The 15,769-nt window shown below is 42.0% G+C and overlaps 1 protein-coding gene across 7 annotated transcripts in view; it reads left to right on the top strand.

Moving 5' to 3' along the window:
- Positions 1–15,769, top strand: part of DCLRE1C (DNA cross-link repair 1C) — a 31,533-nt gene that overhangs the window by 12,413 nt on the left and 3,351 nt on the right. For 6 of the 7 annotated variants that reach the window (XM_032425690.1, XM_032425692.1, XM_032425697.1 and 3 more), the window contains 9 exons: positions 233–288; positions 823–924; positions 1,530–1,602; positions 1,792–1,932; positions 5,905–6,006; positions 8,293–8,429; positions 9,313–9,367; positions 13,520–13,608; positions 14,629–14,723. In XM_032425690.1, the coding sequence (XP_032281581.1) occupies positions 233–288; positions 823–924; positions 1,530–1,602; positions 1,792–1,932; positions 5,905–6,006; positions 8,293–8,429; positions 9,313–9,367; positions 13,520–13,608; positions 14,629–14,723 (850 nt within the window). The remainder of the gene's footprint in view (positions 1–232; positions 289–822; positions 925–1,529; positions 1,603–1,791; positions 1,933–5,904; positions 6,007–8,292; positions 8,430–9,312; positions 9,368–13,519; positions 13,609–14,628; positions 14,724–15,769) is intronic. The other variant, XM_032425694.1, reaches the window with a different exon arrangement.

Below are 15,769 nucleotides of genomic sequence, written 5' to 3'. Positions count from 1 at the left end.
TGCCTGTTTTCATTTCTCTCGTGTGTGTAGCTCAGAGTGGAGTCACTGGGTTATACTCTCGCTGTGTTTGACTGTCGTTCTGTGGGTGAGGATTCCATGTGTCTCCAGGATTTGGCGCGTGAGGAAATGACATACCACATTCTGGAGAAATACCTGAATCTGTTCTATTGAGGAGAACTGGGTCCTGCTGATAACTTCTATTATTATTATTTTTTCTTTATTTTCTTTTTAGAAGGAAGAGGTGGTTGTGACTCTCTTACCAGCTGGTCATTGTCCAGGATCAGTTATGTAAGGGGGCTCATCTATTTTGCCATTTTATTATGTGTGGATATGTATTGTGTTTGTAGAAATAAATGTTTAGGGTCTAGAAAATAATATGTGTAGGGATATTACTTCTTTAATATGTAGATGGCAATTTCTTTAATCTTTGTTTCCAAATTGAACTTGGGGGACTGAGGTGAAGATCAAGTTAGAAATGTGGCTTTCTTATAATGGAAACCTTCCATGGCCGTTTCTCCGTTGGCTTTGCATTTTCTTCTCCCATGGATTTTTCTCTCCACGAGCAGGAGTGATCTGTAGTTGAGAGTGCTAACACATTTCGGGGGATGCCTACTGCAAAGGCAATAGTACATTCCATTATGTTATCCGCCCCCCCCCCCCCCCGGAAAAGGTGGCAGCTGAGTGCCTGGTAGGGTGTAGAGCTGTTAAAGTCCCATTAATACTGTATTGCAGGTGGCTATGTTCGGCAGGAAACATTTGCTGTGGATTTAATGTGTATTTGCTTTATGAGGATGTTGTCACCAAGACATATTTCCTTCTCAGGTTTTTATTTCAGGGCAATAATGGAACAGTCTTGTACACGGGGGACTTCAGGTTGGCAAAGGGAGAAGCTTCCAGAATGGAGCTTCTGCACTCTGGGGGCAGGTATTGGCCTTTATGTAATTCCCCCTTTTTTTTTTTTTTTTTTTTTGAGAGGGCGTGCATGAGCAGGGGGAGGGGCAGAGGGGGAGAAAGAGAGAATCCCAGCCAGACTCCACGCCTAGCACGGAGCCCGACGCGGGGCTCCATCTCATGACCCTGAGATCGTGACCTGAGAGGAAATCAGAAGTCAGACGCTTAACTGACTGAGCCACCCAGGCGCCCCAGACTTCATGTAATTCTTGGAGGACTGAATCATCTAAAGAGTTTTACTGCTCCTTTCCCCCCAAATACAAGCCTTTGTTTCAGGTAGAAGTCGAAGTTTATTACATTTGTGACAGTAAAGCAAAATTTTCTTCTTGAAATGGGGTGATGGTAACTTTCTGTATGTTGATTGGGGCAGTAGTTATGTGAACTTGTCAAAATTCACTGAACCATATTTACAAATCTGTGTAATTTATTGTGTGGAAATCATTTCCCAACAAAATTGATTTCACAAAAAAATTCCAAATTCAATGGAACACCCTCTACTATTAATGAGAATTTAAACTTCACATATATTTTATTTCACATTAGATGGTTAACACCAATTGTTGTTGTTTTTTTTCTAGAGTGAAAGACATCCGAAGTGTATACTTAGATACTACTTTCTGTGATCCAAAATTTTATCAAATTCCTAGTCGAGTAAGTCTCCCCGTAGAAGCAGGGTGGTAACCGGGGTGTGGTTGTATTTCTAGTAGGAAGTTTCTAGAATAACATGTCAGTTCATAATCGTCCCATAATTAATTGGCATTAGTACCTGTGACTGTTGGGAGTGGAAAGGGTGAGTGATGTTCTTAAAAGTGTTAAATGCCTTTTAAAACTCCTGACCAGGAGGAGTGTCTGAGTGGAGTAGTAGAGCTGGTTCGAAGCTGGATCACTCGGAGTCCATACCATGTTGTGTGGCTGAACTGCAAAGCAGCTTACGGGTATGAGTACCTATTCACCAATCTTAGTGAAGAATTTGGAGTCCAGGTATGGTGATGGCTCCTTCTTTTCTATTGCTCCTTCCATCCTCTCCTTTCCTTCCCCTTCCCACCCCCCAAAAACCGACTGCAATAAGGAAGCAGCCTATGAAAGGGCATGTGTTGGGGGCCTGGGTGGCTCAATCGTTAACCGTCTGCCTTTGGCTCAGGTCATGGTGCCAGGTTCCTGGGATCGAGCCCCACGTCTGCTCCCTGCTCAGTGGGGAGTCTGCTTCTCCCTGTGCCTTCACCTCTCCCCCTGCTTGTGGTAGAGAATCAAACACATATGTTTACGTACATGTATGCGTGTGTGTCCTGAGTTGCCCTGGGAAACCTGTTTCTTACTGTGGGTCCTGGTCCAGGTGTGTGAAAAGCACTGTCCTAGAGTACGGAAGCTTCAGATCAGGCTGGGAAGGAGTTTTATTTCACCTGTCCCTCCCTCGTGGCTCGGTGCTGGGCTCTCAGGCGGAGCCACGGAGCCCAGGGCATGAGTGTGGCCGCCGAGCCTGTGGCTTCTGCTCTTGACCCCTGAGATAAGATGGGGTTCTGGTAATGACCCTGAATAAAACAAAGTGCTGGAGCGAGCTGGACATTTAAGTTCCATTCTGTTTTGTACCTTTTAACATAGGTCCCCCAGCCAACAACTTGTGCCAAGAACTTAGTTCTACACAGTGTCATTCAGTAAAATAAAAAAGATCTAGCTTTTCTGCATATGAAATTTTAAAAATGCCTCCCTCCCTCCCTTCATAAGTCTTGACTGCCTTGGTCCTTCTTTCCTTAATGTTTTTCTTCCGTATGTCCCTCTGTCAAAATACATTGGTATAAAGTTGTGAATTCTCCATTTTGAGAAGGATTTGCTTTCATTCTGAGATTGTCATTCCTGTTTTTTCGTGTTAAAATTGCTTTTTTTTCCCCCCCACAGCACTCACCATAGCACATACCCTCCCCAATGTCCATCACCCAGCCACCCCATCCCTCCCACCCCCCACCACTCCAGCAACCCTCAGTTCCTAAGATTAAGAGTTCCTCATATCAGTGAGATCATATGATACATGTCTTTCTCTGATTGACTTATTTTGCTCAGCATAACACCCTCTAGTTCCATACACGTCGTTGCAAATGGCAAGAGTTCATTCCTTTTGATGGCTGCATAATATTCCCTTGTGTATGTGTGTGTGTGTGTGTGTGTATATATATATATATATATATATATATATATATACCACCTCTTCTTTATCCACTCATCTGTCGATGGACATCTTGGCTCTTTCCATAGTTTGGCTATTGTGGACATTGCTGCTATAAACATCGGGGTGCACGTACCCCTTTGGCTCCCTACATTTGTATCTTTGGGGTAAATACCCAGTAGTGCAATTTGCTGGGTCATATGGTAGCTCTATTTTCAAATTTTGAGGAACCTCCATACTGTTTTCCAGAGTGGCTGCACCAGCTTGCATTCCCACCAACAGTGTAGGAGGGTTCCCCTTTCTCCGCATCCCCGCCAACATCTGTTGTTTCCTGACTTGTTAATTTTAGCCATTCTGACTGGTGTCAGGTGGTATCTCATTGAGATTTTGATTTGGATTTCCCTGATGCCGAGTGATGTTGAGCACTTTTTCATGTGTTAAAATCACAGTGATAACAGGTCGTGGATGTGCGCGCGCACACACGTACACTGATCTCTATTATCCGCTTTTTTTTTTTTTTTTTTTAACCTCCTGCCCTCTCTTGATGAAATACAAAGGTAGCAGCCACTTATCAGTCCCAAATTGGTGTTTACTGTAAATGTTCGTTGGGGCGCCTGGGTGGCTCAGTCGTTAAGCGTCTGCCTTCGGCTCAGGTCATGATCCCAGGGTCCTGGGATCGAGCCCCGTGTTGGGCTCCCTGCTCAGCGGGAAGTCTGCTTCTCCCTCTCCCACTCCCCCTGCTTGTGTTCCCTCTCTTGCTGTGTCTCTGTCAGATAAATAAATAAAATCTTAAAAAAAAAAAAATGTTCGCGTGTGTGAAATCCGGGAAGGCCTTACAGGACGGGACCATGGGCCGAGGAGGGGGTGGGGATGGGAGAGAGCAGCCTTGGGTGGTAACCCAGTGACCTCAGAGCCCCTCTGGTGTGAGTCCTCTCTCAGGCCCCTGAGTCCCTTTGTAGGGGATAGAAACAATTGAAATTGATCAGGAATTTAAAAAGGGACAACAGGGAGGTTTTTGACTAAGGACCTCAGAGATGATCTCTGGCAACTTTTTCAGGCTTCTTTATTTTCGTTGAGGATAAAAGTTTCCGTATCTCTGTACACCTCAAAATTTACCCCTTTTTATCTCCTTAGAGAGTCCAGAAAAGCAAATTTATTGTTACTTCCTATTAGTCGTTAGTAAACAGGGAGTGAGTGGAATAGGCCACAGGATAAGTAAGCAGTTACGTTGGATTCTTTTTATGCTTGTCTTGGTATTAATTACCACGGTGATTTGACATCATTCTAATCTATTGTTAATCAGATTTCAAAATGAGAGAGAATACTTTTTTTTTTTTTAAGATTTTATTTATTTATTTGTCAGAGCACAAGCAAGGGGAGTGGCAGAGGGGGAAGGAGGTTCCTCGCCAAGCAGGGAGCCCGATGCAGGGACTCGATCCCAGGACCCTGGGATCATGACCCGAGCTGAAGGCAGACGCTTAATGGACTGAGCCACCCAGGGGTCCCGAGAGAATACTTCTTTGTGCCATTTCATAGTCCTAATATTAATTTAGGTACATGTTACTTTAAAGGAGAGAATCTTTTAAAACCGACACATTAGTTTAACAATTTAAATGTATTAACCTTAAAATTCTAAAGGTGGCTAAGGTTTTTTTGTTTCGTTTTTCTGCATCTGCCTGCCCCCCTTTCAATCCTGTAAAGGGGCGTGTGGTAAGGGGGGAATTCTGGGTCTGCTTCCTACTCCAGCTGTGTTCCCCCTAAAACTGCCCTTACTTACATGGCATGTTGGGGCTGTGTCTTTACAAGTCAGTGATTCTTGATTGTTCACTGCAGGATACCCAGTATTTAGAATAAAACTTGACATATAGTAGGTGCACAATAAATATGAGTTGAATGACTCTTGACGGATTGAAGGACAGTAGAGTTGACCCTTGACCCTTGAACATGGGTTTGAACTACATGGGTCCATTTATACGTGGATTTTCTTCCGTAAATGTGGTATTCTATCATTCACAGTACTGTGTGGTGACAGATGGTGGCTACACTTGTGAGCACAGCATAACCTATAGAACCTATAGAATTATAGTGTTGTCTAATCACTGTGTGGTACACCTGAAAGTAATGTAACAATTTGGGTCAACTGTGCTTCGATAAAAAAAAATACAGTGCAGTACTCTAAGTGTATTTTCTCTTATGATTTTCTGAATAAGCTTTTCTTTAGCTTGCTTTATTATAGAATACAGTATGTGATACATGTACAAAATACGTGTTTTGGTAAGGCTTCCGGTCAACAGTAGGCTATTAGTAGTTAAGTTCTTGGGGAGTAGAAAGTTATGGGGATTTTTGACTGAGTCCCTTTGTTGGTAGTCCCAACCGCTGTGTTGTTCAGGGTCAGTTGTATTAGCATGATTCAATAAAATCCACCAACTGAGTCTCCAGAATGTTTTATTACCACCACCAATAGGCACTAATGCTGACTGGTGGGAATATGGTCTTTGTCCTTTGCCTGTTGACATCCTGGCAGAATTCCAGTGTGCACTGAAATAGCCAATAACTAGGGTTTTATTTTGTTTTGTTATAAAGGTTTTATTTATTTCGGGGTGGGGGCAGGCAGACTCAGTGCTGAGCGGGGAGCCCAACATGGGGCTGGGTCCCAGGTGCCCCGCCAAAAACTAAGTTTTAAGAAAGAAGAAAGTTCACTAACTGGATGATTTTCCCTGCATCATTACCCTTGAACAATTTCTTTATAGGAAATACAATTCAAATAATACGCCTATATGTGTTATTTTACTCAGATTCATGTGGACAAACTGGACATGTTTAGAAACATGCCGGACATTCTTCATCATCTCACAACGGACCGTAGCACTCAGATCCATGCCTGTCGCCATCCGAAGGTACGGAGTAAATTGTTTTTCTTATTGTGGGTGTGATGCATGGAAAATGGAATTTTAGGTCCAGAAGGAAGCTCTGAAATCCCATTTTCTAGGCCCTTCAATTTACAAATGTGACCATCAAGGCTGAGATCCTGCAGTATTACCCCAGGCCGTGCAGCTGGCCGTCACGGTGTTTCGTTGCCGTAGACGGTGTGGCAGGAAACACATGGACCCGCTTCGTTTTTTTGTGAAATAAATCCATACGTATTTGATACATGTGTATTTGTAATGAATTACGTGAGTAATGTATTTATAATGAAATTAGTAATATGTTAGAGCTTATAACTTAAGAAAACATTTATGATCCATTGTTACTTATATTTGAGACTCATGACCTATGTGCACGTTTATAAACTATTTTTTTTCTACTCATTTGAGATAAATACTTAGATATAACTTTGCTTCAGGCTTTGAAATGGTTTTATGTATTGCTGGTCCAGTTTCAAATGAGCATTTTTAGTGTTTTTGCAACTCATTTGCAATTCATTTTCGAATGCCACTGTAGAACTCCCTTCACTTATTAAATGCCCTTTTCTTACTAAAGGTCAGGTATTAAATTTTGCATTTGCCCTTAACATTTTTTTCCCTCTCAATTTATATAGTCATTCAGCATCACTAATACTAAATCATGATCTTCAGAAGTGGGGCTTTGCATGATCATGATTTTCCTCTAAATTTTAAAATATCTGAGCATTCAAATGCAGAGTAATTTTTATTTTAGTAAACACTGCATTTTTATATATATATATATATATATATTTATTTATCTTTAAGATTTTATTTATTTATTCATAAGAGACAGAGAGGCAGAGGGAGAAGCAGGCTCCCTACTGAGCAGGGAGCCCGATGCGGGACTCGATCCCAGGACCCTGGGATCATGACCCGAGCCGAAGGCAGACACTTAACCATCTGAGCCGCCCAGGCACCCTGCATTTATATATTTAGATACTCATTGTGGTAGTAATATTGGCTCCATCGCCAAAAAAACCTAAAGTAGACTTGCTCAGCCCTAAAGTAAAGCATAAATTAAAAAAAAAAAATTCTTACCTATAGCATGGAATATACTACTTCAGACCACTGTAGGATAACTATAAGATAAGAAATTATTTTGGTGATTGGTAAGCTGCATATCATAACCTGAGTCATGAACTTTCATCCTTTTGTGTGTCTACACAGACACACACATCCTCACTGAATTCACGGATGGATAAAATCACGTAGATACAGAATAGCAACTGTTTTGTCCCTTTTTTGTTGGACTTGTAGCCCTTCATCCTCACAAGTCCCGTAAATCTTTTAATTGGCAGATTTCTCTTTGCCCTGAGTTTTCTTTTTTTTTTTTTTAAAGATTTTATTTATTTATTTGAGAGAGAGAGAATGAGAGAGAGCACATGAGAGGGGTTAGGGTCAGAGGGAGAAGCAGACTCCCCGCCGAGCAGGGAGCCCGATGCGGGACTCGATCCAGGGACTCCAGGATCATGACCTGAGCCGAAGGCAGTCGCTTAATGAACTGAGCCACCCAGGCGCCCTGCCCTGGGTTTTCTTACATCCCACAAAGTAGCTGCATTTGTAACTATCACTCCTGTCGCTTCCCACATGGCTACTTGCCTTGGAACACTCCTTCGAATGGCTTTGTTCTCCGGTCCCATGGCCTCAGGAATACCGCTCACAGCTCGCAGCGCCCCGGCGCACTCCTCGGCGGCCCCCTCGTCGTCAGGACCCACACGAAAAGGCCCCCGATGGCCTTTGATTGGAACGGAGTGCTAACAGTTTCGTAGGAAGCCCGATCTAAACATGACGTCTTCAGGAAAATAGTCCCACTGTTTTTCAGCCTTTTAAAAACACTTTTGTTACTTTTTCCTCCAACTTTATTTTGCAAAAAATTGGTTATGTAGCCCATATTCATTCTTCCCTGGTTGGGTAGTAGTGTCCTTTTTAGCCTGTGGAGGGGGAGCAGGGCATCCTGAGCAAAGGTCAGGTGTGTGTTGCGGTCACTGTGGCCTCTTGCATCTCTTGATGTAGATCAAGTCTCCAGCCTTTTGCTTTTCTTCAGGACATTGATATTTTCGAAGAGACCAGGTCAGTCATTTTGCAGAGTGGTCCTAAATTTGGAATTATCTGATTGTCTCCTTACATCTACTTTCTTATTTGATGTCCTAAACTTGTAAACATTTGTTTTTGAGACCGTGCCTACAAACAAATTTGTTGAAAGTGTTGAACTGCTTTTCTGTTTCTGAAATCTTTTAGGCAGAGGAATATTTTCATTGGAATAAATTACCTTGTGGAATTATTTCCAAAAATAGAATTCCACTCCGCACAATCAGCATTAAGCCATCCACTATATGGTTTGGAGAAAGAACCAGAAAAACAAATGTAATTGTGAGGTAAGAAAGCAACCTCTCTTTTGAGAGAAACCTTGCTTTTGAGGTAACTTACCTGATTTATTTTAGCTTTTTGTTTGTTTCTTTTTAAAGATTTTATTTATTGGGGCGCCTGGGTGGCTTATTCGGTTAAGCGTCTGCCTTTGGCTCAGGTCATGATCCCGGGATCCTGGGGTTGTCCCACATTGGGCTCCCTGCTCGGCAGGGGGTCTGCTTCTTCCTCTCCCTCTGCCTGCCGCTCCCCCTGCTTGTGCTTGCGCACTCTCTATAGAAGGAGCAAGGGGAGGGGCAGAGGGAGAGAGAAGCCAACTCTCAGCTGAGCAGGGAGCCCGATGCAGGCCGATCACAGGACCTGGAGATCCTGACCTGAGCTGAAGGCAGATGCTTAACCGACTCAGTCTCCCAGTCGCCCTGATTTATTTTAGTTTAAATGCAATCTAGCCTAACCCAAAGGGGAGGATATACTATAATTGTGGAGAATACCTTCAAAATTTAAATGCTATTTAAAGAGGTGCTATTTCCAAACCTGCCTAACGGCCAATACCATTAGCCAGGGTTTCCTGAGGTCTACTCCAGTCAGATGGCTGGAGAGTGACTGCGCCTTGCTTGTCAGGGAGTGGGGAACTGACGTCGTGGGGGATAGAAGCCCTTGGTGGAGTAGAGGAGTATCATAATGATCATCATATTTTGGCAGTACTTCCTTAATATTGGGTATTCAGAATGTCTACAAATATTTCTGGAAAGAGTTCCCTCTTGTCCCAGGGAGAAACCCTTGATTGTAGGGTGATTTCATATTGGAATAGACTAAGTGGGAAGGCATGAAATTTAGAACTTAGCTTAGTTTTGATACGTGACCTTTTAATTTTGTGTTTTCATTTCCCTTCAGGACTGGAGAGAGTTCATACAGAGCTTGTTTTTCTTTTCATTCTTCCTACAGTGAGGTAAGAGGATCCCATGAACTCAGAACCCTGTTGCCAACTGCTTTGGCAGCCCCTTGATGGTTGGCAGCGGTAGTCCCCTTGACTACCAGAGGCATCTCTTTTCCTACTGCTTAAGATTTGTTGTGGCTTTTCTAAAGACATTTAGGGAACATGTCGGTAGATGAGCTGTGTTTACTGAGTACAGAGGAAATTGGCTATTATCACTTGTTTTCAGCCTAAACATTGAAGAATATTGATGATTAAGGCTTTCTTCGAGTCTTGCTTCCTGCATGTATTTTAACTTCCCCACTTCGGTTGCTCTGTTCACTTGTCATAAGAGGATCATAGATCTTACGTGAAGGAGTACCACAGATAAAATCTCATGGGCAGCCTTAAGGTGCTGTCCAGATTTTTGTCCTCTTCCAAAATTTGATTGTGCTGAAAAACTATTTAAAAAATAGTCCTGAATATTTGGCAGTAGGGAAAAACAAAGGTGATTGAGATAAAGACCTTGTTCTTGGGAAGGACATACTATATTGGAATTACTCAGTTTAAGAAGGCTTATTAAATGGTTTCATTAGGATCCTTTTTTTTTCTCTTTTTTTAATTAGCCAACATATAGAACATCATTAGTTTCAGATGTAGAGTTCAGTAATTCAGTTGCATTGTTAGGATCCTTTTTATATAGGAAATTGACCTACTCACTGGAGTGGGAACTTGATATGTGTAATGTATTTGCAAACTCCTCATGCATTTCTAAAGTAAATGCTAGCATCTTAGAAGTGCTGAGTTTTAGTAATTTCGTGTACGTATCAGGAGAAAAAGGTATATAAAATCAGACTTTGTATGACACTTTAAGTCACATATAATTTTAGTTTGACCATTTCGGCACTTAAAACTTGATTTCCCTGATAACTATTATTTTTGTATTTGGGATACATGGATACAGCACTGCAGCAGTGAGCCGTGGCCGTGTTAATAATTTGAACAGGTGGATTCTTCCAGAGCTCCAGGTAGTGGCATTCTTATCAAGTCAGCCATAGTATTGTAAATGATTCTTTATCATATTATCAAAATACCAGTGACCTCTCTATTAAATAACTGACCTTAACTTTCAGGTACAAATAGGTTATCCGACAGCAGCTTGGAAGGAGTTCATTGTGATGGTATAATTTACTGTGTTTTCCTCATTTTATCTTGAAATCTCAGACTGTTGTCAGAGTCTCCTCCTGGGGATTTGTCTTTGGTTTGGCATCTGGCTCAGCATCAGGGTCCCTTCCTTTTGATCTCTTAGTGGCTGAGTATCCTTTCTGTCTCAGCCACGGGGAAGGCATCTAATCAGGGAAGAGGGTAGGCCTTACTTTTTCACTTAGGACTACTTCTGGCCCATAAGCCATCCTGGGATTTTATGCAATTACCCCCCAGGAAGGAGATATTCCCTGGTGCTTGAGCAGAGATGAAGCAGATGACCCCCCCTGCCCTGCCGTCGGCCCTCCACACGCCCCCTGGATTAGCCCTAGTGGTCACCCACATGGAGGGTCACCATGAGCTGTGCTTGGTCATCTTCTCTCAGGGTGGTGAGAAGGAGACAGGCTTTCCTGAAAAGTGCTCTAATTAATAGGCCTATCTTAAGTATAGATCATGTTGAAATATATTTAAAAACATAAACAGTAGATTTAAAAAAATTATTTTAGAGCATGCACTCGAGCAGGGGGAGGGGCAGAGAGAGAGAAGAGAGAATCTTGAGCACGCTCCCTGCAGAGCCCCACGTGGGGCTCGATGTCATGACCCTAAGATCATGACTTGCACTGAAACCAAGAGTTGGCCGCTTTACCAACTGAGCCACCCAGGTGCCCCCCGTAAATAGATTTAAGTATCATTTCCTGTCAGTTTTTTTCCTAAATACAGCTGATCCTCTATTTGTGGATTCCTTATTTACAAGTTTGCTTGCTCACTAAAATTTGTTTGTGACCCCCAAATTAATATAGTTGCAGTGCTGCATGGTTGTTTGTGGACATGCCCAGCAGAGTGGTGAGAAATGGGAGTCACCAGCCATGCATATTCCCAATTTAGGCTGAACAAGGGGGTGCTCCGCCCTCTCCGCTGAGCTCATAGGGTAAACAGGGGTCCTTTTGCAGTCAGTTTAGTGCTGTGTTGTACACATTTCTGTGCTTTTCTGGAGGGGTTTCACTGTTTAAAATGGCCCCCAGGTGCAGTGCTGAGGTGCTGTGTATGTTCCTAAGCACAGAGGGTGGGATGTGCCTTATGGAGAAAATCCATGTTTGATAAGCTTGGTTCAGGGATGAGTTATGGTGCTGATGACTGTGAGTTCAGTAGTAATGAATCAACAGTACATACTGAATAGGTGTCTTTTTTTTTTTTTTAAGATTTTGTTTGTCAGCCGCGCGCACGCACAAGCCCAGGGTGGGGGGGAGGGGCAGAGGAAGAAACAGGTTCCGCACTGAGCAAAGAGCCAGATGTGGGACTCGATCCCAGGACCCTGGGATCATAACCTGAGCCGAAGCCAGAGGCTTAACCGACTGAGCCACCCAGGCCTCCCCGAATTGGTGTCTTTAAACACAAACACATGTAAAACAAGGTGATGCATGATAGGTTGACAAGAATGCAGTGACCAGAGGTTCACAGGAACCTTATCTTCCCCTTAGGAGCAGTGGTTCACTGTTTGCTAATTCACCATTCCCAGTGATCTCAAGGAACATAACCCCTACGGATGATGAGAATAGACAGTGTTCATGAATTGTTTTAAAGCAGTCATCTGATGTAAGGAGATCAGCTTGTACAAGGGACAGAGGGTGCCCCTGTAGTAGGTGTCTCTTGTCTCCTGTGGCCACTTCGTTTCTAAGTAGAAGTAGCCTCAGATTTCTACCAGCCTCAACTTTGAATTAATTATGCAAATCATATAGGTTGTGGGCAGGTAAATAATAGTTTCTGTTTGCATGCCTGCTCTGAAAATACAAAAGAATTTATGAAAAATACCTGAAGAATGAATGGGTCTTCTTTTTTCTCCTGTTTTAAGTAAGGTAGCCACTTTATTTTAATATGGAGTTACTGATAATTCCTGGGTTCCTACCTCTTTTGATTTGGTAAAGTTGGGTTCTAATAATTACTCAGAACTCAGTTTCCCCATTTGCAGAAGGGAATAAAATCCTTTGTGTTGTCATTATCATCTTTGTGATGAATAATTTCATTGAATGTTAAACATATGCCAGGTGCTGAACACTTCACATGCATTATCTCATTTACACTTTTAGATGAAGAATCTAATAACTTAGAGACTTCAGGTAACTTGACCAAGGTCACATGCTCACCAAGATCTATTAAGTGACAAAGCCGAAACTTGTCTATATTGTAGAGATGTTTTGAGGAATAGTGACAGAGTTCCTATTTAGCATTCTGAACTTTGCAGAAAATCAAGGTAGTCATGAAATTTTTGCATGCAATTGTCCTCTAGATTAGAATAAATTTAGAACAGATCAAGCATCGTGGAAGATGCAATTTCCCTATTTTATTTGTTGGAGGAAGAAATGCAATTCTAAGACCTTGTTTTCTTGTGTGTATTAAATATTCAGCTTAATTCTAATTTACTTGAGGGGAATTAGTTAATTATGGGTGACTTTCTTAGACAAGGAAACTAATGTCATTTAAAGAAACAAAGGGGTGCCTGTGTGGCTCAATCAGTTAAGTGTCTGCCTTTGGCTCAGGTCATGATCCCAGGGCTCTGGGATTAAGCCCAGCGGTGGGTTCCCTACTCAGCAGGGGGCTTGTTTCTCCCTCTCCCTGTGCCCCTCCCCCCTACTTGTGCGCTCTTGCTGTCAAGTAAATAAATAAAATCTTAAAAAAAAGAAATCTTTGAATTCCACTAATCAGTAATTCCTAGTCCTTGCTGTGGAACAGAATCACCTGAAGAACATTTAAATATCCTGATTCCCAGGCCCCACTGTAGCTCAGTATCAAAGGGATTTGGGGGTGGGCCTGAGTGTTGGGTATTTCTTTTTCCTAAGAGGTCCCCCAGGTGATCCCCATGTGCAGCTAGTATTGAGAACAACACCATAAGAAATTCCTGCTCTTTGTCCTGCCTCCCTTTTGTTGCTTCTCTAACATCCAGATTTTTCCAGTAGAGATAATTGACCCATTTTATTTTCCTTCCTCTAGATTAAAGATTTCTTGAGCTACATCTGTCCTGTGAACGTATATCCAAATGTCATCCCAATAGGCACGACTATGGATAAGGTTGTAGAAATGTGAGTAGTTGCTCCTTGTGGAACTTCTGTTGTTGAACAGGATGGATGCTGAGACTAGTTTTGGGCCTAAGAACGGGGGCGAGGATGTAAATGAGATGAGCATGGCTGTAAATACGATTCTGATTGGGAGCCTGACGGCTGTCTTCAAATGGATGTGTTACATATAATCCTGAAGGCTTCTGGGAATCTGGCACGGGGAAGCTGTTGGCAGTGAGGCCCTCAGAAAGGGCAGGCCATCCTCAGGTCTTATTTCCATGCCCTTTTGTATTTTATCATCACCGTGCCTTAGCTTTCAGCCTCTAGAATGAGGAGATCAGATTTGTGAGATTTTTATGAGACAGAAGTAAACCCCATTAAACAGGGAAGAGTAAGCAGCGGGCTATACTGTATTTCCTAAATGCCAGGTGTTGCTGTATTACTTAATCGTTTTGCTGCTCAGCGGGAAGTCTGCTTCTCGAACCTCTCTCGCTCTTTCTCCCTGTCAAATAAATAAAATATTAAAAAAAAAAAAAAGTTTTGTAGAATAGGGACCTGCTTTTCTGCAGTGCAAGAGCAAATACAGGAGTTTTGCCTTCCTTCAATCCTACAATTAGATAGCTGTGTAACAGGCTGTATTTAAGTGCTTATAGTTACCACTTTATTACAGTGAAGTGGTTTTTTAATTATTAAACATGGCTTTTCAGTTTTTAAAAGTAGATACATGATTTTCCCCATGGCCAAGTTTTTTTTTTTTTTTTTTGAAGATTTTATTTATTAGAGAGAGAGACACAGCGAGAGAGGGAACACAAGCAGGGGGAGTGGGAGAGGAAGAAGCAGGCTTCCCTTGGAGCAGGGAGCCTGATGCGGGGCTCGATCCCAGGACCCTGGGATCATGACCTGAGCCGAAGGCCGACGCTTAACGACTGAGCCACCCAGGTGCCCCCCCTCCCCATGGCCAAGTTTTTATAATCTCTGTAAATGATGCTTATGTTCTAGCAGCTTTCCCCACAGGTAAAAATAAAATCTTCATATTCGTTTCAGCTTAAAGCCTTTATGCCGATCTTCCCAAAGTACTGAGCCAAAGTATAAACCACTTGGAAAATTGAAGAGAGCTAGAAAAACTCACCTAGACTCAGGTAAGAAAATGACCCTGGTTTCAGAGGTGTGGGTTTCCATGCAAGACTTTTTTCCACTCTGGTCTGGTGAAAGCTGCATTGGGCAGAGGTGGGCCTGGGACCCACTCTCAGATTTTGCATTATGGCTATATAATGGTGTATTTCATCTTTGTACATTTAACTTCAAGTCTGTTTTATACCTCTCATTATTGGGTTAAATTGTAGATTTGTTGTCCAGTTGTTGTCCAGTATGGTTATAGAGACATGACGGTGGAAAGTATTTAAGAATTGTAATATGTCCTTTTTAAAATTGGGTTTAGGTGTGTTTATTACTTGTGTAAATGCTATTAAGGGTTTTAACACTTATTTTCTGTTATATGCCTCTCTGTTTTCATAGAGAAATTTTATATTTATATTGTCATAAGAGAATTCATAGTATCACAATAAACTTGGTAGTATAGAAACTGTTTTTTAGATACATACAGATGAATTAATATGAAAAATGTTTTGCCACATTTTTACAGTTGAAACATACCGTGATAGTGGTATAGTCACTAATCTAGAAGAATAGGAAACCGTTCAACTTAGAGATGATACAGAAATACTGCCTAAAACGTAACTGTGGCAGAAACAAATTTATAATCCGTGTTTTGAAAGAAAGCCCTATCTTGGAGCTGAGAATGATTCCAAATATAGTTGCTAGACATCTTAGTAACCTTAAGTCCTTCAGGAAAGGAGATAAATCGTTGCTTAAGGATTAGGCAGAGCCAGGAATCAAACTGATCGGGTTTTGACCCAGAGTCTTGTCACACCACTTCTCTAGGCTGGTCTCCACATTGGTAAAATGTGAGCAGGATGATCTCTGTGGTCCATTTTTTAAAGGCAGCTTTTAAAAATGTAGTGTTTAGCTACATCCTTTATCACTGGGAGAAAATGTTTTCTTTTTAAGTAGGTAGTTATGAGGTAATACTAGAACAATTAAGTTGCCATGGACAGTAGTCTCATGAGCATTTAATTTTCTTCTTAGGTAAGGTGTCATTAGAAGGCAGGAAAATATGTTTCCCCCC

Source organism: Phoca vitulina, unplaced genomic scaffold, assembly GCF_004348235.1.
Source record: "Phoca vitulina isolate PV1807 unplaced genomic scaffold, GSC_HSeal_1.0 scaffold33, whole genome shotgun sequence".
Lineage (NCBI taxonomy): Eukaryota > Metazoa > Chordata > Mammalia > Carnivora > Phocidae > Phoca > Phoca vitulina.
This window is presented reverse-complemented; position numbering and strand designations above follow the sequence as displayed.